Source organism: Rhizoctonia solani, chromosome 5 (genome assembly GCF_016906535.1).
Source record: "Rhizoctonia solani chromosome 5, complete sequence".
Taxonomy (NCBI): domain Eukaryota; kingdom Fungi; phylum Basidiomycota; class Agaricomycetes; order Cantharellales; family Ceratobasidiaceae; genus Rhizoctonia; species Rhizoctonia solani.
The window spans coordinates 60,338-85,017 of NC_057374.1; the positions used below are offsets into that span (position 1 = coordinate 60,338).

The 24,680-nt window shown below is 45.8% G+C and overlaps 5 protein-coding genes across 5 annotated transcripts; 3 read left to right on the forward strand and 2 right to left on the reverse strand.

The window, feature by feature from the left end:
- Positions 1-1,388: 1,388 nt before the first annotated feature.
- Positions 1,389-2,627, forward strand: RhiXN_08823 (O-FucT domain protein; the record flags this gene model as incomplete). The annotated part of the gene is made up of 5 exons (XM_043328639.1): positions 1,389-1,678; positions 1,734-2,014; positions 2,067-2,140; positions 2,193-2,489; positions 2,550-2,627. The coding sequence occupies 5 exons, from the start codon at positions 1,389-1,391 to the stop codon at positions 2,625-2,627; spliced, it is 1,020 nt and encodes a 339-aa protein (XP_043180085.1).
- Positions 2,628-5,058: 2,431 nt separating this feature from the next.
- On the forward strand, positions 5,059-7,894 carry RhiXN_08824 (ICE-like protease (caspase) p20 domain protein; the record flags this gene model as incomplete). Its single annotated transcript, XM_043328640.1, has 8 exons — positions 5,059-5,084; positions 5,157-5,189; positions 5,249-5,684; positions 5,743-5,868; positions 5,937-6,343; positions 6,401-6,504; positions 6,556-7,251; positions 7,302-7,894. The coding sequence occupies 8 exons, from the start codon at positions 5,059-5,061 to the stop codon at positions 7,892-7,894; spliced, it is 2,421 nt and encodes an 806-aa protein (XP_043180086.1).
- Positions 7,895-9,623: 1,729 nt separating this feature from the next.
- Positions 9,624-11,773, reverse strand: RhiXN_08825 (Jacalin-like lectin domain protein; the record flags this gene model as incomplete). The annotated part of the gene is made up of 10 exons (XM_043328641.1): positions 9,624-9,839; positions 9,892-10,065; positions 10,119-10,321; positions 10,378-10,698; positions 10,752-10,809; positions 10,861-11,040; positions 11,096-11,114; positions 11,175-11,628; positions 11,679-11,682; positions 11,747-11,773. The coding sequence occupies 10 exons, from the start codon at positions 11,771-11,773 to the stop codon at positions 9,624-9,626; spliced, it is 1,656 nt and encodes a 551-aa protein (XP_043180087.1).
- A 784-nt stretch (positions 11,774-12,557) lies between these two features.
- On the forward strand, positions 12,558-19,299 carry RhiXN_08826 (ICE-like protease (caspase) p20 domain protein; the record flags this gene model as incomplete). The annotated part of the gene is made up of 20 exons (XM_043328642.1): positions 12,558-12,607; positions 12,664-12,720; positions 12,769-13,076; positions 13,136-13,209; positions 13,264-13,575; positions 13,615-13,640; positions 13,696-14,561; positions 14,624-15,075; positions 15,144-15,159; positions 15,233-15,632; positions 15,681-15,699; positions 15,762-15,852; positions 15,907-16,221; positions 16,277-16,479; positions 16,533-16,709; positions 17,568-17,753; positions 17,809-17,943; positions 17,994-18,172; positions 18,226-18,582; positions 18,684-19,299. 20 exons carry the CDS (start codon positions 12,558-12,560, stop codon positions 19,297-19,299), a joined length of 4,839 nt encoding a protein of 1,612 aa, XP_043180088.1.
- A 3,058-nt stretch (positions 19,300-22,357) lies between these two features.
- On the reverse strand, positions 22,358-24,189 carry RhiXN_08827 (uncharacterized protein; the record flags this gene model as incomplete). Its single annotated transcript, XM_043328643.1, has 13 exons — positions 22,358-22,423; positions 22,478-22,804; positions 22,857-22,924; positions 22,989-23,104; positions 23,159-23,216; positions 23,272-23,297; positions 23,354-23,469; positions 23,526-23,580; positions 23,631-23,694; positions 23,757-23,872; positions 23,932-23,965; positions 24,016-24,069; positions 24,123-24,189. 13 exons carry the CDS (start codon positions 24,187-24,189, stop codon positions 22,358-22,360), a joined length of 1,167 nt encoding a protein of 388 aa, XP_043180089.1.
- Positions 24,190-24,680: the final 491 nt, after the last annotated feature.

The following is a 24,680-nucleotide window of genomic DNA, read 5'->3' on the forward strand; positions in this document are numbered from 1 at the left end:
ACACCATCATGTGGATGGTGCTCCTTGATGTTCCGTCCCCTCTCCCATTGGGCGATTCTACAAATTCCGGTATCATCTATCAATTCCTGCATGCTCAGTTCTCATTTTACCGAGGTGCTCTTGAACATCTAATTTGTCCCTATTTAATGATTCCCGAGTCCTGAGTCGAGATGGAATATGAATACTTACGAATTTCAACTCACCAGTCGCAGCTAGTAAGGCATTGATTAGGAACATAAACAGATTAGACATCTAACATGTAGCTAGAAGACAATTGTGTCAGCGCTTAATTAATCATTCTAGGTTAGTAACGTCAGCATGCAACAACGCGTTACAGCATCCATGAATCTGGCAAGTTGGCCGAAGCGCGCACTACCAGGCACGAGGGAAGTCCGGAGCTATTGGGTCATGGCGGCCATCTCGGCCCAAATACCAGACTTGCGCCCAGTGCGAAATAATCTTTCTAATCTCAATCCGACTGGTCATGGACCATAGCTCTATCACAGATGCAGTCTTTTGTAATACTTTCTCCAGATATGCTGACTCTACCGTTTTCTGGTAGCTGTGTTGTATTACATAAAGCTCACACTGCATTAGCCTCGAGGGATACGTTGCGATGGGTAGTTTGATATTGCTCAGGGACGGCGTGTTCGATAAGCTCCGACTATCAGGGCGCTCCAAGATAGTTTATATACGCATGGTATGTGAGTTGTGACCTCTTTGATCATTTTCTCTCCCTCGCCAACTAGCTTGCGTTTCTATCAAGTCACTCTTATATAGGGGGAGCACACAGGCTAATGACCGTGAATAGTGTTAGTTATGCACCAATACCACAAGACCTTTCAGCTTCCGGTAATACACTAGCCCCACGAAGAATAACGAGCTGGTTTGGAGCTGGTAGTCGACCTCGGTCGCGTGGTATTGCTATAGTTGTGGTGACATTCCTGGGCTTGCTGGCTTTCATTTACTTGGGAAATTTCAGTCTGTTTTTCAATCTCCAGGATCCACAATGGGCCTCAGATGCCACTAGCTTTGAGGCAATTTTTCTAAAAGAGGATCAACTTCCTCAACATAATCTCTCCGCCCCATATCCCGAAGGAAAGACTGGAAGGTATCTCCGATTTTCGAATCAAGTATGGGGATTAGGGTCAGTACATGTGTGCCTCTGTACGAAATTTAATAGTTAAACTTGAACACTATCCGTAGGTGGAACAACCTACTGCAAGAGCGTTTGTTGAACACCATACTCGCTTATTCAGCTGAGCGAGCACCCGTGTTCTCACCCTTTGAAGCTTGGGCAAGTAGAGTTATACAGGCACCTCGTTTCAAATTGATGATATAAATCCCATGTAAATGTATAGGCGCACCCACCTCGGGGGGACACGAACATGGCCGGTCAACGGGACGTTCTCAAAATTCCATACAACGCGTTGCTCTCTGGTCCAACATCAGGTATGCCTTGGGGACCTAATGACCAACATCCCCGGGCTGTTAGCCAAAAGTATTGGGAGGTTGTCTGTCCTGGGTCAGAACGAAGGGTTGTCAATGCAGACGAAGTCATGAAACAGGTCGACAGGGAGTCAGATGGAATCAAGATGTTAACAGACTGGGCCAAGCTCATGAGGGATATGCCTGAGAGATGCGTTGAGATCCAAGGCACCCAGGTCTTTGACTTCTAGTGAGCTTGTCCTTTCCCTCGGCATGTAGGTGATTCGAGCTCATCTTTTCATTAGTCTTATTGGCTCCACACGCATCCTATCACTCTGGGAGACGTTCAAGAATCATCCCACCGTGCGGCTGCTGGAGGACTCGGAGGTCGTCAAGAACGGCGTACGAGAAAACATGAGCAAGCTGCAAAAGATCAACGGGGCTCAGCGTCCATACATTCCCAAGACCACTGGAACTATCGAGGGTCTACTGGGCATTCATATCCGGAGAGGAGATTATCGTGGAGACCTTGGCAAAGATAATGGGCATTGCTTCGGTCTGGGCAGATGGGGTGCTACCTACAGCGGTACGCTTCTTTCAAAATGCTCGATGAAACCTATTGAGTTATGACACTTTAGGATGGAGCCAGCTGCCGGAAATGCACGATAAGTATGATTCTCCGTCTCGTGAAGGGGTCGAAGGGGGACAATATGTAAGGCTTGATGGGTCTTCACTAGCGGCTTTGTGCTGATCATAGATGCAAGACACCGGAAATTAAGGAGTACTACCTCAAACACTGCCTTCCAACCCCTAGACAAGTCATCGCGCGGATTCGGGAGATCCAAAGAGAGAGCCATACTCACCTTTCGCATATATTCGTTGCAAATAATGCCGAGGACGAATACCTGGCCGATCTTCGTCAAGAACTCGTCGCGGATGGGTGGGAAGCAGATAATATCGTGACAAGCAAGGATTTGAGGTTGAATTGGCAAGCCACATCAGTAAGCAATGTGGTAGATATGGCTATCCTTGCAAGAGCGGAGGTGTTTATTGGAAACGGAGTAAGTTCAATCAATCTGATAAGCTTAAACAAGTAGCTAATCTGACTTTCAACTCTGAAGTGGTCTAGTATGACCAGTAACATCGTGATGAGACGTTTGACAACCGGACAAACGCCCGCCAGTACACGGTTGTGGTAGAGCCATTATATTAGATTGGTTGCTATTTAAGGACCAATTCTGAGTTAATTATTCTCCAAGCTTGGGCATCTAGATTCGGTTTCTTTTGGTAATTGAGTGACTTACTGTGCGTATGTTTTGGGTTATGTGATTGGTTAGTAGTTTTTGAGGTAAAGCTTGGAATACCAACGACTGAAAAAAAAAACACTCTGCAAAGGGTGATAGCAAGAAACCCATTCAACAGACAATAAAGGGTGTCCCGTGCGAAGACTTCTATAAAAGTCCTCGTGCGAAGAGATGATAAGAACGTCTCGTGTGAATGGCTTTAGACGTATTACAAGAGGGACAATGGATTTGCTTTGTGAAAACCGATATACTGTGAATGATATTAGGATTACACGCTGTATGGAACAGCTCCTGTCCCATAAAGGATGATGGATAAGATCAATATAAGAATTACAGAAAAATCATAGAGAAATGATGAAGATGATGAGACAAGTCCGACAAAGTAGTTTGTTGGAGATGTCCAGTAAGCCAGCATAAATGAAGAGAAATGCTAATAGACCGAACATGCGATACCAGTATGATTGGCCATCGACGACTAACAGTCATTCGATTATGGCTGCGACCGCGCTCCCCCTTTTTCTAAGCATACTTCTATTAAAGACTAGCGTGAGTTACATGGAACGAGGTAAATCGCCACACCACTCCCCTCCTGCGTTTAAGTCCTGGCTTGTGTTCCTCCGCAGTTCTTAGTGCATCTTATCGCTTTAATGAGAATATTAGCTCATCTTTATACAGAGAGGATTAGATAAGGAACCCTCAGTAGCCACGGAGTACGTAGCCTACGCAGCCCCAGCATACGTGCTAGGCCTATGACCTTTAACGACTAAACGAATGTCTGAGCGGGGACATTCACCCGGTACTCATGTAAATAAAGGATTAATATCGACTAGCTACAGAAGCGTGAATCTCGTACTTAATAACTGGTGGAATTTATCGACTTCAATGGCCTAACTCGCTTGAGAACTTAAGCCACCGAGCCAGGCTCTTCATCTCACTCGTATCCATTAAATTGCAAGGTTATATCTTACATTAAAAGCCACCGACTTCTGCTAGAGTTACTTTTATATAATCTTTTAATTAACTTGCTTCTGAATTGGTGCTTTCGACCCTATGATTAGTTTGTCTACCTGGGTGTAAAGGCATGCCCTGGAACACAACGCTAGCGGCAGGCTAAGCTCAGGTGTTTGAAGGACTACCTTAGGCATTCATATTATCAGCTTATCATGACAGATCTGAAGCGGAAAAGAGCAAATGGTAAAGCGGTCTTTATTACTTCACTAATGTGAGCTCCCGCCTTTTTATGCTTGCAGTAAATTGCTGTGAGGGGGGAGTAGTTAATTCGAACGGGGGAACAAGAACGGTATGTGAGAGCTTAGGAGTTCGCGTAGGCTAGCTGAAGTTGTCGTATTCGAAGGAGTTCTGAGGACTAAGTACATGAGAGACTGTTAATAACTAACAATAACACGGGCGTGGGAATCGCTTAGTCACGAGTGGCGGGTCAATAGGGGTCCACCCCGGTTTAAGCGCCGATGTAGGTCAACAGGTGGGGTAGTGTGCTTGCCTGTGCGTCGTTCCTCGGCCACAGGCAAGCACACTACCCCATCCGCGAACCAGGAAAGTAAACCACCGACCACCCCCACCCGGAGGTACGACGGGTCGTGAAGCTCGTTAGTGATAATGAAACAACGATCGACAGTGAGTTATGAAATGAATGTCTGAAATGAAATGGTCATGTGACGGGTCGCTTGCGTCGACCTTCACAACTGTTGGTCGAGTAGAAACATGTAAAACATGCAACAAAGCTTCTATTATCCCGCTCCGATAAGCGTATATTTACGTCTTTACTATCCATCGAAATTTTAAATTGATCGACTAATCAAAACGGTAGCGTGCACGCATTCATCTGGTGGGCTGTGTCGGTAAGTGGCTATGCTGGGCTACTAGATAATTGGTACGTGCACTCACTGGCGCTCATCGGTCTGCCTCGTGCAAACAATGAGTTGCACTGCAAGATGCTAATCTATGTCCGATTCCTGGTGATATCAGTGGTGATGTTTCGTCGATTGTATGAAGATGTCATTACACCTAACACTAGTACCTGAACACTTACTGCCTTTCCGGGAGCTAAGAGCTTCTGAAGTGATTGAGATGCACGTTCAGAAGCAATGAGCATAGTGTTTGCCGATAGAAGCCAACCGATTGAGGCTCCCCGACATCATCGCGCCCTTCAAACACATGCCATACGCATTCCATCAACCTCTCTAAGCTTCAAACGTCGAGCAAACTGGGCGATTGGCATGTGAATATGCGCATGTATCGCTCTACAGGCCTTCTCGACGGATTATAAGATAAGTTCATTGACTTATGATAACATTAAACTGTCGAAATGGGGATAGCAGGAGAAAGTCCTCGGTAAGCCCTAGTCGCCCTGACTTCCCCCCCCCTAATCTGAGCACATTCGGAACTTTGCCTTTTTCCGTCTAGAAGTTTCAAGCAGATTAACCAGATCGTATCCCAGTATGTTCAGAATAAGTCTAAACCCATACTTTCTACCACTAATTTCGAATATCTTTTAGAAGTTCTGTCCCCAACCTTCATGCACTTCTGATCGGAATCGATACATACACAACAGTAACGCCACTCTCAGGCGCCGTAAATGACGCGCACCAGGTTGAACTTTTTCTTCGCTTTGGGCTAGAGGTTCCGCAGAAGCAAATAAATGTTCTGAAGAATGAACAAGCTACACGCTCCGGAATTCTTGGCGCCATCAAAGCATTGCGTCGAAATCCCGCAATTAAATTGTTTGATCCAATCTTAATTTACTATGCAGGGCACGGTTGTGAGGTTAAGTCGCCACTGGTTGAGCCTGGCAACCCCGAAGGAAAAACAGAGTGCCTAGTGCCACGGGACGTGTGCAAGGGGGAAACAGGTAGAAAGGAGATCCCCCTAATCCCAGATTACACTATAGCAGCTCTCCTTGATGAGTTGGCTGCAGAGAAAGGGAATAACATCGTGAGTCAATAGTTATTATGCTTGTGAAGTCATTCATTCGAAAGTTGTTTATGTATAGACGGTCATACTTGATTGCTGCCATTCAGCTAGCAGCACTCGGGGTATTCATCTGGAAACTTCCGCTAAGCTGGATCTCAAAATAGCTGGATTTTCTCAAATACTTCAACTTCTGAGCGTGCCCCAGGTCCCCTCGTTTCTCTAGGACCCTCAGTTCCCGCACTTGATAATCCATTTGCTGATCACCTAGTGGAGCGCTCACTGAGTCCGGATGAACTTCCTCCGCTAACAAGAGACACAGACAAAGAAATATTTCAAGTGTATAAAGAGATCGTATCAAATGGCAGATGGATTAAGTTGATGGCTGCCTTCTATTTATGCCACAGTCGTTTGAATAGCGACGAACGGGAAGGAAGTAGCGTGAAATCCAGAGCGTCTCTTCCATCAGTCAATCAGCTCGTTGCGGATCATCTGAGGCCAGGGCGCTCTCACGTTCTTCTTGCAGCATGCGGCCATACCGAACGAGCTTATGAAGATCCAAAAACCAAGAAGGGAATATTTACTGATGCTCTCCTTCGACTATTGAAGTCTCGGCCCATTACCGAGTTAACTTACAAGGCTATTTTTGAAAATTTTCCAAATCTGTCGATTTCAGGCACGAAGTAAGTGATCAAGACCGTATTGAGTTTAAGTGATGGTCCTTGCTGATGAGAGAACAGAGTCAATCAGAATCCGGTTTGTGAAGGAGCGAATGCTACCAGGATGTTCCTCAGGGCTCCTATTCTAGGGCAACGCTGTTCTTACATATCTATGACAGGGCTTGGTAACGAGCTTTTTGTCCTTAGAGCGGGGGATGCTCAAGGGATAATACCAGGCTCCAAGTACACATACGATGATGTTTCCTGGCTCAGACCCATCGATTATTCGACATGTAAAACCTTCATAGCTCATACATGCACGGAGAGTCCTAGAGTAAGCCCATTGCGATCCTGGTGCGAACTAAACCCCGATGCCGAAGCTCCAGCTCAACTCTGTGCAAGGCTCGTCGAACGAGGGAGCTTTCACTCATTCCAGGTTACTCTTAGCGATGAACTGAGGATGCGACATGGGAGGTTAGCGAAAGAACTCGAAGAAAAGTTCCAAGCCAAAAAACAAGGGATACATCTGGTAGAGTCCTCGCATAGGTCTATCTCGGACGTCGTTGTGGATATCCAAGTCGACGAAAGCGATGGCGAATGGATAACCTTCACGCTTTCCTCGCTTTCAACGAGCCTGCCGTTTAGGTGTCGCCTCGATGCTATGCGAATCTATAACATTTTATTCTCTATGGCACAGTGGAATTGGCACCTTAATCGGGTACCACATAGAATTTTCAAACCTACAAAGGAATTAGCTGAACTCACCGTATACAAGGTTGACAGTTTTGGTCTCAACAAACTCCCTATAAAGGACGGATCAATAAGTATCCCAGCATCTAGCGGATGCCGATTTGCGTTCAAGATACGCAGTTTTCACAATAAGCACCTGTATGCCTACCTGTTCTACTTCAGTACAGCAAGCCAATCAATCAGTGAGTCGAATGATTTATTTTGAGTACATCCTCATTCTAACTAAATACAGGGCCGCTTTACTTGAGGGTTTATGGAAGTGGACATGTGGATCCCCATATCGAGCCGCGTGGAAAGCTCACTATTGGGTATAGTAATAATGATATGATATCGGGACCAATATCCTTCAGAAACACGCCAGACGTTGGATACCTGAGATTATTTCTCACGTCGTCACCCGGAGACTTCGACTCTATGACGCAAGCATCTCCGTTCCTACCAAGAATGATGTACACTGCTAGCACGCAAATTAAAAATGGTGGGGAGTATCTAGATGGAGTGGAGATAAACAAATTGGCAACTTCATCACACCGCCTGGATGACCAAGTGCGATCAGAGCATCCCGACATTGCCGCAAATTCTTCCATAGATTTACAGGCCGAAGAACACTCAACTTCTCTAGACACTATTTCCAAGCCCATCCTCGGCTCTTCAAGGTCATCTCCCCAACTTGCTCAAGAGGGAGAGCTATTCAACATCAAACAGCGTTCGTCACGGGTTTGCTTGTCCCGAATTCAGACGATTGAAAAGCTCCAGGAAAATCCCGCGTGGATGGAAAAGCAACTCTGGGATATGATATCTCTCAAGGTGTCCATATGTGCTTGAGCCAACCCCAAATATTTCCAGAGCTATGGCCAATGCGAAGGAAGGGCGGCAGCCTAAATGCACTTCCAAGACAAAACGGACGGGCATATAATCTCAAGGGTCTGCTCAGCGCACACGATATCCCACTCATGATATGCTACTATGCCCAGCAACAGAACATGCGTATAGAATGATAATCGAGAGATACCACAAGTAATTATGGTAGTCTATGAAAGGAAACGTTTGTTTAGATTGTTGACATATGCACATACTAGTAGATATGAACAAGACATGAAGATTCATGTAGAGCAGCCGGCAGAGTGATTGATTTATACTATTGTGAATTTTATATGCATAACTTACCGCTTTTGCGATTTGTATCAATGTAGTCAAAATCCTATGCTCGATTTACCCCGTTTCATAATACACTTTGTTCTTTACCTAAATGTAATCGGACCTCGAGCGAGTGTTCAGCATTCCGCCCATGACCATAGTCTATCAATGTAGGTTTCGCGGTTATATTATCCAGAAACTAAACCTTATCCTCTACTTGCTCGACTGTGTCTTCCACGAGACCCAAACCGGTGAGATTTAGTGAGCCCCCCTGCGGCCGCAAAGCAGCAAGGGTGGACCGAGGGCGCCCAACCGCGAAACTGGCTCGTGGAAGGGTAGCCTAAAACAGCTTTAATGGACCTTACAGAGTGGTGAATGGGACAAAATAGATATGCAAAGCGCCGCAGCACTCGATATGTCCGAGGATGGAAGGTCGAGGGTGGAGGTAGAGGATAAGTCGACACAGCATGAAGCATAAGTGACGAGAGCGAGTGGTCTGCCTCGTTCGTATGCAAATGACGTAATTCGTTAACGTGGGGGCTGAAGTCCGAAGCCTGCGGAGGGCCACAAACCAAGATTTATGCGCAGGGTTCGAGGGCGCTTAGCATTGAAGACCACGTGATCGCGACTGCTCCCAGTCGTCTACGATATGCTGCGTGTATTCCGCTTGCTGGCACGCTTATATTTATTTTCGTCCCAAACTCCATCCCTCGTCCACTATCGCTCTTTTTCGCACATACAAAGGGCATTCTCGCACACCAACATACCCTCTTAGGCTACCCCCTCTCTCCTACCACCCCCCTCCTTCCTGCCGTCGGGGATGGCCACCCGACCCGCGAGTCATGCTCGCGCATCGGTGCCCCCAAATTCATCCTGGCGCTACGCGTCGGACCACTCAACCCTCCTGGCTCCTGACGGCTATGGTTCATCGTGTGTTTGTTACATTTGTATACAAATAAATATTCCTTCTATTTAGATATAGTTCCTCTATCCCGTACCGGAGCCCAAGTTTAAACATGAATCAAAACTATCAGTCACATGCTTTGGCTAAGTTGCTCTTTTGCGTCTTCGCAAGCCTTGTCGCAAAGTATCCAACACACACATCCATTAATTGTGAAAGAACTACTACTCTGTTCTGGCACCTCGTCAACCTGACATGCCGCCTGACTATCGCGAACAGAGTTGGTGTGTATAGACATCTACCCAGTAGCGCCCAGATGTGACCAAACAAATAATATCGAATTTACCCGCTCTGCACTAAAGTCACTCGATTAGCGTCGATATCTTCTCTGTGCCCCACGGAATACCTTTTGCCAACCATATAATTCAACATTAATTCTTCCCCTTCCGCGGGGAAGCGAAAGGCGTGGTCCCCGTGTGGTTTGCGAAAGGCTGGAGACTCTCCTACACCACTTTTTTAGAGCTGAAGGATAGTTGTAAACTGGGACGTACGACTGGGTCGATTAGTTATGAACCGAAGTTCACAAATAGATATCCCATCACATCGTCCACAAACACCCGTGATATATTCCCCTTCTTCGAGAACCCATTTAGTTACCTTGCCTTCTTCTGTCCCGTGAATAGCACTCCGCTGTTCGACCTGATGGCCACCAGCGATAAAGGTATATGTTGTCTATATACGCAGGTAAATATCCAGTGATTGTGTAGCGCATACCATCACAAACCTGAAACCCACTAAGAAATCCTATGTAAGGACTCCACGTTTTAATCTCGGAAATCCGTGCCGTACGTCGATCTCCAATCAACCCCAAATCATTCCAGAGGTTTCCGCCCTGTCCACCGGCAAAAGTCGTTGTATATTTGTAATTGATCACTTCATAATTATTTCGCCATATAGCCTAAAATCTATATTCGCATGATGAATAGTTGGCTGGATTAAGCGACTGCATACCTGAAGTTCCGTGATCCCAATTGCGGAATAGCTACCTGAGAGTCCTAAAAGCGAGTTTCCGTCTCCGCTGAGTAGATGGGGTGATCGAGTTACGCCTTGCACCGCACCATAAATGGGAGAGATATATCCGGTATTCTTCACTAGTTGAAGTGAGCCAATAGAATAGTCGGTGGGCCATACAAAAATTTCTGTGATAGTTTCACCTTTCGGTCAAATGAATTAGTACCTCCTATTAGCGGTAGGATTGTTAGGCGCTGACCTTGAGCTAGATCAATTCGATCAGTTCTGGCGGATCCTTCCAAACATCCGTATGGTCCAGCAATTAGCCCGTTTGTATAATGAAGAGAAAGACTTTGAATGCGCGCGTCTGAGAAGCCTATCTCTATTCGTCGAATGGAGTTGGGTTCACTTCCGATGCTTTTGAACGCGGCCGTCTGTGGTACCCCGACCAAAGGCGAATAAAATACACAACTAAGGTTCGCGAAGAGTGCCTTTATTCTTTCTTGTATTCTGGAGTCGAATATTTCCGTAACAGGAATAGCTTTAGTGACTTTGATGATTTCCCATTGTCGCGTGGTCCCTATGCAACGTTAAAACGAGGTTATCGATTGTACTTCAAGTTCAAACACTTACTGATGTTTTTCAGCCAGACATCCAAACCCTCTCTGAACAATAGGTCCGGCCTGCTACCCTATACCACTTTGAGTAACATACTGACGGGATGAAAGTAAGTGGTGCTTACTGTTAGGTGGTACGATATCTTTTCAACTTTACCCCGTAGCTGTAACTGTGTTTCGATGAAACTATTGAAGTCGCCTGAGTTAGGTACATGGGGCTGATGCCTGTGAAGCGAAGCTGGTTCGAGAGTAATTTTTGTCTCCAGTATTCCGGTCGCAGAAATTGCGGCTCCTACTATGATAGCCTATCAGTGGGATATTTAATCATTCCGAGGCTTTTTAGCATATACTCTTACTAACCACGGGGATTAACTCTCCCCTGTTTGGGTAATCAGTAGAGCCGATAGTCAACACTCATAAAAAGGATAAATGGGCTTACCACGAGTCAAAAACATTCCTGAGAGCACGAATTCGAGAACTTGAATTAGGGTGTGCCAAGGCAGACTCTACATCTTTGACAAGTGCATCTTCAGGGGCTATTTCAGATACTTGTAGCTCAACCGACCACATTCCAGCCAGGATCCTTCTTGTTACCCATCGGCCAACATCAAGAGGCTGTAGTATGATATTTTGGGTACTCCATGGCCTTTCAGGTAGCGAGTCTGGAGGTAGCCATCCCATGTGCGAATAATGGGCGCCGAGTCGATTTGGTGAGTATTGATCTTCAATGATTGGCTCTTCTTCGACTTCCTCGATCAAACTGTAGCTCTTCGATTTGATAGACTCATCGTGGCTAGCGACGCGACTTGCCTCCTTTAAACCAACCGCATGAATGGCTTGGCGGCCGGACTGAACCGGACCATTGCTGGGATCTAAGATTACTCCATAGAATACTAACCAAGGTATCAAAATACCCAAGTTCAAAAGTGCCAACTTGGCTTACAGGTCTAGATGCGTAACTGATAGTTATACGGACGTCTGTTGCGATAGGATTGGCTGGGGCGTGCTCACTAAAGGTGCAATGTCGTTTGCTTCCATATTTCTGGAATACGGTCCTAAGTACCCGTATGGGATGGCTGTCAATTTTTTGAAGACTTGGCATGAACAAATAAGTATCAGATATCAAATATCCTGAGGAGGCCCTCACAGTCACTGCCCAAGATTAATGAGAATCGCGCAAGATTACAGAGCTATGGTTTCACGAGATGCTGCTCGTGATACCGCAAGAGCAAACCGATCACGGAATAAAAAATCAAAGGGGCTGTAAATGAAGCCTAATCAGGAGGGAAAGTGACTACTCTGATTAGAGTTGTAACGCACTCAGTGATAACGTAAGCCCAGTCTGGATGTCAGTTCTGTACAGTACCACCTAACACATGAACTGATGACCAATAGCGCTGTGTGATATTACTGTTTCAAACATACTTATTCAACTCAATTTTTATTCTGTTTTTGTTTTATCTTGGTCAAATAAATTCTCGAAAGATATTCACTACCGTTAGAGTGGTGGTGTTTCGGAAACTCCACACCAATGAAACATTTCGACCGAGCTCATTGGTTTCTGCGACGTCTGCATGCGCGTCGGTGTCTATCGGGATAAGGCCATAGTAATTATGTCTCAGCGACATGCTCTGGGATGAATAGCCCCGGGTACTACAGTATCTTAGTGTCAGGGCGGTTGGATCCCCAAGTTCGCCTTTTCGTCTGCGGCCGGGATCAGATCGCGTGACTGGTGGTACGGGCCAAGATAGGTAATTAGCACCATGCTAACACTGTTCGCTTGACCTGAAGCTTGACCCATTTCGCTGTTACCATCATCTCGATGACTCTTCAAGTTAGTTCTTTCTCGCCTGAGGCAACATTAGAAAAACTGTGTGTCGTCTAATCGTTACGTCGTACAATACAACTCACCTTTTGAATCGATACAGCACGGGCGAAAAAAAGGATCAGGGATCAGATGATGTCACCCCAAAAAGTCTGAGTAGGTGAGTAAGTCGTTCCTTTGGCCAAACGCCTCATAGTAAATCGATTAGAACACAACCTGTCAAATCCAACCTCCATGCTCTGATTATTGGTATCAACAAATATCTTTGCCACATTCAATTGCAGGGAGCAGTGAATGATGCAAGCTTGTTCAAGTCTTACTTGCTTAATGACCTGCTCGTCCCGGAAGCTCAGATCACTACTCTTTTCGATGAACAAGCCACTCGGGCAGAAATAATCCGCGCATTTCAAAACTTGGCTACGGATGCACAAATAAATTATAATGATCCTATCGTCATATACTATGCGGGTCATGGTGCAGAGATACAACCGCCTCCAAGTCGTTACGATGCACATGGTCCTTATGTCAATCCCTTGTTCCTCAGGATGCCGGTACTAAGGATCCCTCGACCCCAGGAGTTCCTCCTATCCCAGATTTCACTATTAATTCACTCCTCAATAAGATCGCAAAATCCAAAGGAGATAATATTGTGAGCCAGATATTGTGTGTTTGAAGAGTGCTAATCCTATTGGTGTATTTACAGTGCGTCATATTTGATTCTTGCCATTCAGCAAGTATTACACGTACTGGCCGAGGCAAAGGATCTCGTGCTGTTCACTGGCTTAGCTTCTCTCCTCTCCCCGAGGAGATAGATTCTGAGCTATTTATCGAGGACTCATCGACACCTGTTCTTACCCGGACTATTGAGAAATCTCAAGGCGAGATGGCTGTCCAAGGCATGCACTCACACGTTCTCCTGGCTGCATGTAGCTCTAAAGGCCTTGCTTATGAGGATTTGGATGATATCCCCCATCATGGATATTTCACAAAAGCTCTTCTCAAAGTTCTCCGCACTGTTGGTCCAACAAGGCTAACATATAAAAGCTGTATACAGCGATTGCCCAGGATCGAGGCATCTTGGTATGTAAGCATGATTTATCCTACTTTATTTTATTTTGTTCACTGTGATGATTAGCCCCCAGGACCCGGTGTGTGAGGGTACCAACGTGGATCGTATGTTTTTTAATGCGATGGTAGCTGGAGGGGACAACTCGTTTATTTTGCTTGAGGAAAAAGACACTAAAGTGTACCTCCGGGCAGGAAGTGCACATGGAATTACTCCAGGATGTTTATTTGCTATCCATGCCGACCCGATTCTTGACCATGCAAATCCGTCCGTTGGAAATATGGTAGTGGATCAGGTCACACCCTTCCGATCACTACTGAAGCCTGCCGATAAAGCACCAAACTTTGTCATTCCGAACCCAGGATACGCTCGACAGATAGGTACTGGAAGTGAACATGCACTGGACGTGTATATTTCCCCAGAGTTTGAACAAGTCGTACCGACCGACCCGCGATGGAAAATAGCGTTTTCCGGAGGAGAGAACAGTGTCATATTGCGTCTAGTCGAGAAGGACCTCGCTGCGCTGGTTATAGATGTCAATGCTCAAAGGGACGCTACATTTATGTTTCCAAGGCTGGAATCAGCTGTCAGAAACGGTGTTTCAGTTTTACAATATACAGCACCAGTACATTTTCGGAGCGTATACCGAGTCATTGTAGCATCGGCTCGTTTCATCTGGCACCTCGAGCGTCTTCCACATCCGAGGCCGTTCCAGAAGTCCGTCAGGATGGAGTTCTACAAGTTGAAAGAGAGTGGAACAAACGAAGAAACAGGAAGCCCTATTTTGGATATTGACGGTAGTAGTCTGAATTTTGGAGGTTTTGCGAGCATAGAGATCAATGACAGGGATCGCTACGCATTTCGAATCCTTAACTCGTCCTCTCGGGATTTATATGCATACCTATTCTATTTCTCGCTCACCACATTGGAAATTAGTAAGCCAGACTTTCTTGTATTGAGAGATTAAGCTATTTATCTGTATTTTGTTCCTAACAAGGACCTCGATTCATCCAGGTAGTTGGAAGCGGGCATATTGATCCTTCACTACCAAAGGGAGGCTTCCTGACTCTTGGTTATGGCTCTGGAGGAGTTGGGCCCTTTCAGTTTAATCTCAAGCCTGGAGAATCGACCGACGTTGGAGTTTTCAAGTTATTCTTGTCTACCTCTCCCATAGACATGAGTTCTATCGAACAAGATCCACCTTTTGGAATTGAGCCTCGGAGGCTTATTACGGAAAATGAAGCCAAGCATAAGTTTAGTGCCCTACGAGTTGGGATGTGGGACGCCATTGCGATGGAACTGAGGTTATCCCGACCGATTGAAGTTCAAAACTCCGAAGATGAATTTGAGTCTCATAATACGACATTCCCATTGCTTGAGAATGAGGAGATTGAACCAGAAGATGGATCATGGCTCGCTGAGTTGCTTCCCGAAAAGCCATATGCGTTGGTGAGTCGATCCACCATTATGTAAGTGTTCCATCAGCTTCTAACTTGATGTGATAACTCTTCTACCAGTTGAGAGACGTAAAATGTAAGCGGCTGTTCACTTCTGACTCTTATATATACTACTTCTGATAATTTCTACGATAATTTATCGAACTCAGTGATCTATGGTCTGGTTATCGATCCGGATTCGGGACCTCGTTGGGCGAAACAGCCAGTTTCAAGACTAACTGGACCTTCTGCACAACGTTCATTCAATGCTCGGCACACTGTAACTATCGAAGAAGTAAAGTCTTCGAACGTGCTCGATGCTGCACTTGCCCAGCTTGGATTTCCATCGCTTGGAGATATGCCCAATATGGCACCACTTGACGGTCTCGCTTTGAACGGTGGATTGCAAAAGTGGACGACAAGGCGAATAATCGTTGGGCATTTGACCTTCGCTTTGTCTGCTACAGACTTTATGCCCAATAGTGGCTTTGTCTCGGACGTTCGATGTGCGCTGGACCAAACGAAGGATCGGGAGAAACTTGCAGCGCTCAAAAAGATTTTTGAAACCTGGTGAGTTAAAGGCGCAATTTTTATTCATGGTTACTCATTCTGGAGCAGGGGGAGGATTATTCCATTGGTAAGATTCAATATTTTAACGCTCCGAACCCTTTCTTTTGACACTGGGCTGCCTATCTTAAGAGCGCGGTAGCTGGGTTCTCATCGGCAGAAACGGCGATGGACAATGAGCCCAATTGGCCTCGACCACCCTCAAATGCTGATCTTGAGTCAGGTATTGAAATAGGCACAAATATATACCAGGAGGCTAATCAAATCATCCGTATAGATAAATCTGATAATTGGGGGATAGTCAAAGTTACCCGAGTAGGATCTATTCTAGAGGTCCTGGATAAAACCTTACAAGAACAAGTCAAGAAGCTATATGCTAGACTGTTCTTTCGTTCTCCATGCGTTGGCACAAGATCACGATTCGGTTTCGATGGATCCATGTATCAGAGCCAGTGTATCGAGGAGATTGAAATTGGGTTTTCAGACATGGGTATAGAAAGGATTGTTATCCGATATAGTAACGGATCAATCGCTGGGCCATACGGGATCTCTGGAGAGTCTGCTCAGATCTCTCGGTTTAGCATTACCAAAGGTCGGTCTTTGATATTAACATAGGATATGAGTTGTACTATATTGAACGATAGCAGATGAAACTATTACTGACATTTTCGTTTGGGCGACCGATAACCAAATTTCGTCAATTCAATTACTCACAAGCAACGGTCGAGGCTCTCCGATCTATGGTGCACTCTGGGGTGCATCCCAGGGACCTACACATCTGAGTGGAAATGGGTGCGCTCTGGTTGGTCTTTCTGGTGGCTTCGACGCTCATGGTATCACTCAACTTCAGGTAAGTACCAGTATCATAACTCTGGGGATCACAGTTCTTACATGCACTCTCAGGCCATCTGGCGTGGAGATACTCACACCAAGGGGTACCAACGCATGGAAATATGTCACATAGGCGGGAATCATGGGAGGATTTGGAGCGACTGGGGGCTTTCAGAAGATATGTCCCAATTCCATATATCTAGTATTAGTGCAAGGGAACCAGGCACTGGTCTTCTTGGAGGGTTTCAGGTAAGGTATATCTGTGGCACTCTCTTAATATTCGTCACTCGATTCCTTGAGTGATATATGTGCGTAGATCTAATATGCGTTTCTCGCTTGGATAGATAACTTACACATCATCGATTTCCGGAGCTTGGGTCTCGTGGAGGACTCCAGCATATGGAACGGATATTGGTCCGACCGTAAAGTGGGATCTTAACGGGGGGCGTATTACAAGAGTCAGAGGGAGACACAACGGCGCAACGATATGTGAACTTCAGTTCATAACGGATTTAAACAGTGTGTACATTTTTTTCCGGATTTTCTATCGGACTCGAAAGGTATTTTAGCAAGATCTCCGTTATTTGGCCAGCCGGTCGGAGATTTCAGTTTCGACATTAGGGCACCAAAATCTAATCAAGGAAGAGACATGAGCCTTTGTTGTATAGTGGGGAAAAGGTATGAATGCCAACATATTCTGCACCCTATGGTATTGACTGGCTTTGTTTAGTGACACATGCGTTAACTCGATGGCGTTGGTGTGGCTAGAACCTCGAGAAACGCAATTAATACTATCTGGAATAACGGTCATGTCGCCTCAAATACTGAGTCGTAACCCGAACCCACAGGCTACTCTTTACAACCTGTAAGTTTGTCGTATCGCTGGTCCCACATTTATTTACATCTTCCTTGAAGATGCACAAAAACATGTAACTCAAATGACGTTACTCTCTCATTCGAGGACTACTCCAAGACAAGACTTGTTACTCGCTCCAATAGGTGAGGCTTTATAATCACCGTTGATTGCTATGGGTCCTTAATATTACTCTTGGTGCATTTATATATAAACCCCGTAATTTGGCATGATTCTGGCCAAATAGCGTCAAGCCGCCCCTGCATGCCCTTATTATTGGAATTAACAATTACAAATCAAACTTCCACCTTGTCGCAGCGGTTCAGGATGCCCTTCATTTCAAGCAATATCTAACCAAAGAATTAAATGTCCCCGAGGAGCAGATACAAACGCTTCTAGACGATAAGGCGAAGCGGGCTGATATTATAAAGGCTCTTCAGGTAAAATATCTCGATAAAGCTGGGGTGAGGTTCCTGATATTTTTGTCTGGGATAGGAACTGGGCAACGAAGATAATGGTATAAGACCTGGCGATGTCATTGTTATTTACTACGCAGGCTATGGAAGTGAGGTTGAACCTCCCCCGGATCACACTTTGAATGACTCCTTGGTGCAGTGTATTGTCCCCCAGGTATGCGAGTGACCGTGGATTAACCGGCATAAAAGTAACCAAGTTTCTAGGATGCGAGTGTGGCGGATGGAGTTCTCCCGATCCCAGAATTTACAATTGGAGCCCTTGCACATAAGATCGCACAGGAAAAGGGAAATAATATCGTGAGTGGTGTCCTTCAACTCGTTCTCCGGAGTTTTGTTGATTGTGTCCTCTTTTTGGCGAATTCCTGCTTTTGCTCTGTGCTCTCGTTCGTCCATATAAAACTGGCGTACCGGAACAGACGCTCATATTTGACTGCAGCTACTTTTCCGGCGGCTCCTATGGTGACCCCGTGCGTGGCGTAAGGTTCATCGACAAAAAGCTTCTTTCTCCCCTCCCAGCGTTCTGTGACCATGCTATAATTCAAGGGTCCCTCTCTACCAGCGATGTCGTTGATCCCTTTTCTCTAGGGTGGTTCCTCCAAGGAATGGATACCAACGCAATGAACTCTTACGTTTTCATTGCCGCATGTGGGCCCCAGGAAGTGGCATTTGAAGATACACAAACTGAACAAGGATATTTTTCAATGGCCCTCTTGAATATGTTAAAGAACTTTGGAGTGAATAGCTTGACGTACAAGGACCTAATCCAGAGGTTCCCCGCTTTGAGAACTAGTCAGTAAGTGCTCGAATTGAGCGCGTCGTGCCAATTTGTTCCTCCGATCGAGTGGTTACTTGAATTAACACTTCGTTTTCGGTGTTTTATTTTTGGTTTGGTAGGCCACAAAATCCGGTTTGCGAGGGACAGCATATTGATCGAATCTTATTCAACGGCCTGGTGGAGGGGATTCGTACCGACTTCATCGCTATTGAGCAAGAGCAAAGTGGCTTCTATCTCCAGGCGGGACTCATTAAAGGAATCACACCCGGTTCTAAATATGCAATCCACGTGGGAGATGTATTCGGACCTTTGGAAGCAACCGACAGAATAATCGAAGTGGACAGAGTGGATCCGTTCACTGCACATGTTAAGGACGGCTCAGGTCTCCCGACTCTATGTTACGGGCGCCAAGTAGTGTGTGGACCAGAACGGGCGCTGGATATCTACGTCAGTGAGACCTTTGTCAAGGCAGTCGAACCTAGCACCGCCTGGTCTCGCGCTTTCTCAGCCGATACGGGAGACCTCACCCTACGTCCAGTCAGCCCAGAGTTGGCACAAGTAATTTTATCGATTGGTAAACCAAACGAGACGACGTTCAATCTTACGAACCCGATTTCAGTCAAGTACTGCATCAACACTCTTCCGCCATTCGGAAAGCCTGATATTCCACCGACCGCACCGCATGTTATCCCCATACTCAGTGCACTGGCTAAATGGAACTGGTACCCCGCCTGATGCCAACGCCCAGGCCATTCCAATCATTCATAGACTTAGAGTTCTATAAGCTCCGCGTCGTCGAGGAAAGTATGGACCAAAGTGCTCATATATTTGGACCAGAAGGAGGAAACCTGGCGTGGGCGGCGTTGTGGATATCACTGCAAATGCGGAGGACAGATATGGAATACGGGTGATCAACCGTTTGAGCCTAGATTTATATCTTTATTTTTTGCATTCTCGCTAACGAACCTATCCATCGGTAAGTAGTCTCGATATTAATTTAAGTCATTCTGATATTAAATTTGAAATAGTGCGTAAAATCATCTGTCCGACTTCATCATCTTCACTAGGCCTACTTCTCGCTCAATCGAATTGCGTTACCGTTGGGTATGGCTCTGACGGGCAGCTTCCTTTCACTTTTTCTCTCGAAGAAGATCAGCACACAGATGCTACTATCTTAAATGTTTGTTGCCACACACCCAGCCGAATTCGAGAATATAGAACAGGAAGGTCCGTTTGACAGTAGTGGATTATCATCGGATAACAAAGTGAAGGATTTGTTTGGAACGGGGACAACTTGGGACGCGGTGGATATGCATATCGTTATAGAAGGGCACGAGAGAAGAACAATACTATCCTTGTCCCGCTGCCAGGTCTCACTATCACATCACCTCTGGAACCCACGGTCAACCGGCTCCAAACCTCAAACCCTTGCCAAGCCTGGTTCCACAATTCGATATTACACCTCCCACGAGGGAGACAGACAAGCGTACGTATACTGGAGGCCTATTCACAGGACGTTCCTCAGGACCTTTACAAGTCCAAACGCGCGGGCTCAGCATAGTTTCAGCTCGCTGGTTTTGTACGCCTGCGCTCAGCCAAGAATTGTTGTCCTCGATACGATGCATGAGGCTTAGGACGCTCGGGCAAGAGATAAGGCTAAGTAAAGCTACTCCAAGCACGGTGAGTGTCTTTACCTTTGAGATTGGTCATCAAACTGACAAGATGTAAGCAATCGGGCGGCTATTTCGAAGTATCTGTCGTTGGCCCGGACGGATCGCGAAGGCAGTCTACGGACATGAAGGAAACAGCGTACCGCTCTCATCCCACTCCAAGCTCTAGTGAATGGGTAGATGGAATAGTGTTCGAGGAGGATCATGAGGTTTGGAAGGATATAAGGGTGGGAGACTATTTTGAGGTTTCGATATGCATACAAGAGCAAGGGTTGATATACGACGCGAAGATGGGGAACTTGGTATTTTGGTAGGATCATTGGAAATGGTGTATCAATCCAACACAATCCAATCATTCTCTTATCCCAATTTTTATGAATATCATCCGGATTGAATGTTGCAGAAGAAATCGACTTGCTGGTAGCCCTTTGACATAAAAATTCTCGGGGCTCAAAGAGCTTGTGTATTTTTTACCCAAGCCGGCGCAGGTACAAAGCATGGGCTTGGCCCTGGATTCATTCCTTTGGGAACTCCGTATCTTGGTCAGAGTTGTAGCGCGAACTCCATGCATTCATACATGTGTTGGTATTTCAAACGCTTGCGCTCCCCCTTGACCTCACCAATTTTCGGCCAATAGAGATGACCTCACTACCAGTGTTTGCATTATGGATTTGTGTGGGAGGGTCTTATCTCCCCGACGCCACGATTGTGAGTATACCAAGTACAAATACTGATTGTTCCATTCCATTTCAAGCTGAGTGTCAAATTGATATTTTTACGACAAAGAACAGTTACATCATGACCAAGGCCACCAGATTGTCCGGGGTCTCGAACTTTGTATATTCGATTTTAAACCTCTGTAGCAGGTATATCAATATTAACTTTATTTTTCAGAACTCGTTGAAAGGTTTACTTACATCGTGCCAGAACTCCTTACGAGTTGCCTCGAACTCATTCGGCTCACAGGCATTGGCCCCAAGATCAGACACCTTCAAATGTTTCTTCAGGTCAGAGATCATCACCATGCCCTTGGTATCGGGCGCAAGAAGTAAACTCGGGTGCAGAACAGAGTCCTTGTTTATAAGTGACAGTCTGTTCCCACGGCCTATGATGGGAGGCAAGCAACCCGATGCGGCATAGGAGTTATGGGGAGTTGAAGTTCCATTTCGGATAATTGATCCCGTCCAGTCGTCAAACCGTTGCCAAGCCTGGTTTCACAACTCGATATCCGACATCGAGAAGTGGCAAGTGGACGGCCATGTTTTATACTGGAGGCTTATTCACAGGTCGTTCCTTTGGCAAAGCCTCAACTTGCTGGTTTCGTACGTGATTTATAGGGCCTGGGAGATCAGGACAAGAGATCCGGGTAAGGTTACTTGAAGTGTGGCAAGCACCTTTATTTTTCAATTGTATCTACGGATCAAACAAGAGAGAAAGCAATTGGATGGCTGTTTCGAAGTATCTGTTGTTAGCCCAGACCGAGTGTGAAAGCAATCTACGAACCTGAGAGAAATGAGGTCGCTGTACAAGGTTAATCTGCCGAAAATAAGTACGCGTATTTAAGCAAAAACTAGGCTGAAACGAAGGTCAATGTATAATGACTTTATGCATCAAAGCTCCCGTGGTCTGATTCATACCGAGGAAGATATACTGAAGTTATAGCTATTAGCGCATATCATACTGGAAATGTCGCTCTTCATTGACATACTGGGTTTCAGGATTTTGCTATACTACAGTGGCGGGTAGTGTTTTCATTCTACTGAAAGTTCGGATGCGTGGACGGACGGAACAGCGCTCCAGGAGGTTCACGAGGCTCGGAAGGATACAGGCGAGAGGTGCTATCTTGAGATTTCGGTATGCATACAAGAGCAAGGGTTAAATGTCGCGAGAATGGGAAACTTGGTATTTTGGTAAGATCGTTGGCGATGTTGCGCCGAATCAGCATAAATAAACTACCTTTCTCATTTCCATTATTGTGAATAATATTCGGAGAGATTATTAAACAAAGTTAAATTATTGGCATTTGGCACGAAGACTCTGAGGGCTCATAGATTCTCGATGCTTAATTGTTTCAATAGATTTCAGGTTGAGTGTTACATTCATATCTCCATACCAGGGCACAGCTACACCAAGCCCTCGGCATCGTCCTGAGTCTCGAACTGAGGTATCTCGTTGCCATCGCGGAATTTCTACAACGGGTACATTAGCTTCATTCTTTAGAACCTATCAAAAGTTGGACTTACATCGTGCCAGAACTCCCTGACCTTTGCCTCGAACTCATTCAGTTCACAGGTATTTTTCTCAAGATCAGACACCTTCAAGTGTTTCTTCAGGTCAGAGATCGTCACCATGCCCTTGGTATCAGGCGCAAGAAGCAAACTCGGGTGCAGAACAGAGTCCTTGTTTATAAGTGACAGCCTGTTCTCGCGGCCCATGAGGGGACGCAAGAAACCGGATGCGACATAGGCGTTATGGGGAGTTGCTGTTCCCCACTTCGGCTTGTTGTCGACATTGCTCAGAGATTTTTCAATGAAATCCTCGTCTATGCCCACACATTTGGATATCTCACCCTGATAAGCATGTTATATACTCTTACTTGGTATTAATAAGGTAGGCACGTACCACAATCCAAGCCAAAGTGGTGTCTGCAAGTTCCATCTCTGCATAGCCACCTCCAACGTCAGAGTGAGCTCCAGAGAACCAGACCTAAACAAATGATCAATCAATCTGGATTTTGTCTAAATTCAAATAAACCTGCCTGTTTCAGTGTCTGACCCTCCGCTGCTCCGCCGAAAAGAGTGCACATGAACTTCTCTCTGTTCTCATGGAAGGATACCGCATGCCAAGCGTTCTCGACGTTGGATGCGAGCCTTGATACACTTGGTTAGTATGTGCATATTTAGGTATGTGTCGCGTTAACTTACTTGTCGTCATCTAGCTGAAGGGCGTCAATTACCTCTTGGGTGCCATTGCGCACCGATCCTTGAAATATGTATATCAATATATAAAACTGCATATCTCTAACCAAGGAACCTACCCACTGTATCCCAAGTTACAAGGCACCTATTGATGCAGTTCATTAGGGATTGTAATCAACCTGGGAGTACTTGAACTCATACTTAATTGGGACCGGTTTGTCAGGGCGAGGCGGGCTTCCCGAAAGTTTGCCGTTAAGCTGTTTCCAGTAGGTAAAGAACTTCCCCATATCCTTTGGAGCGAGAAGTCCCAATCGGTCCTGAATGTTGCAATAATCTAGTTCTGCACCAGACGAAAGATAACCACAGTGCTTACGATGAGGCCGGATATTTTGCGAGCGGTGTAAGCACCTCGTGAGAATCCGAAGATACTACATATATCGTTCAGCTTCTGGAAAGGGCCAGCAATGAAGTTACGAACCTGATCTCATCTCCTTCTATATAATTCTGGGCAATAAAATTGTACGCATCACGGATTTTGCTTGCTGCACAGGGGAAACGGTTTGAGTTTGAGAATAAAGGATTCGATTAAATGCATAAAGCTCACCTACGGCAGTACCGAACGCTTTCTTGGCGCTATCCGAGTAGGCTTCTTCTCCGTTAAAGTCAGTGGCAACCCCAACTCCACTCTGGTAGTAAACGATCTGTAACCGTTCGTCCCCTCTTCACCAGAAATAAAGTGAGCACTTCACAAACCATGTCAACTACCTTGAGGTACTCACTCCTCATCTACAAAGGTCTTTGTGATTGCTCGGGCTGCATGCCGACGTAAGTAAGCAGTATAGATGACATTGTAAGTTGCGCACATAATCTCAACACATTCGTGAAATGGTTAGCGGATTTATCCAATGGGGCTTCCTCTGAAAGGCAATACCTCAATGTATGCTACTTTCGTAGATTACTTATAGCGCACCTGTGATTAGACCATCTTGGCCCGTTCCGTCGCAAAACACTAGAATATTCTTTGGGGAAACAGGCATGGTGCAGTAAAGTACAGATCAAAGAGACGCGTTCACGGCCGGACAGGAAGACTGCACGACGCGGGTATTATAGTACTGATGGCAGTGTAGATTAGGTACACGAGGCTCGCGATGTCTCCTGATTCGAGTCTCGAGATTCGATAAAATCGCGAAGTTCGGAAGATCAATATTACGGCGCCGGAGTCACCCATGCCAAAGTACCGGGCAATGTAGATTTCGATAGGGGAGTGGCATAGGATATGACGAATTCAGCAGCAAGTTCCCCAGAATACGGGATCCGAATTAGGAGATTGAATCTAAACTGCGTCGAATGTTACTTCACAGATTTATCGGTACTGTATGTCCACCCAGATAAGCGGCGAAACGACCTCGAAGAATGTGCTTGGACGATGGTTATCAACGTGCGCTCCACACGTATAATATGGGAAAGGATTGATCCCGTGGCTTTGAGGAAGTATCTGAGTAGAAATTCTATTAAACAAGCGGTCACA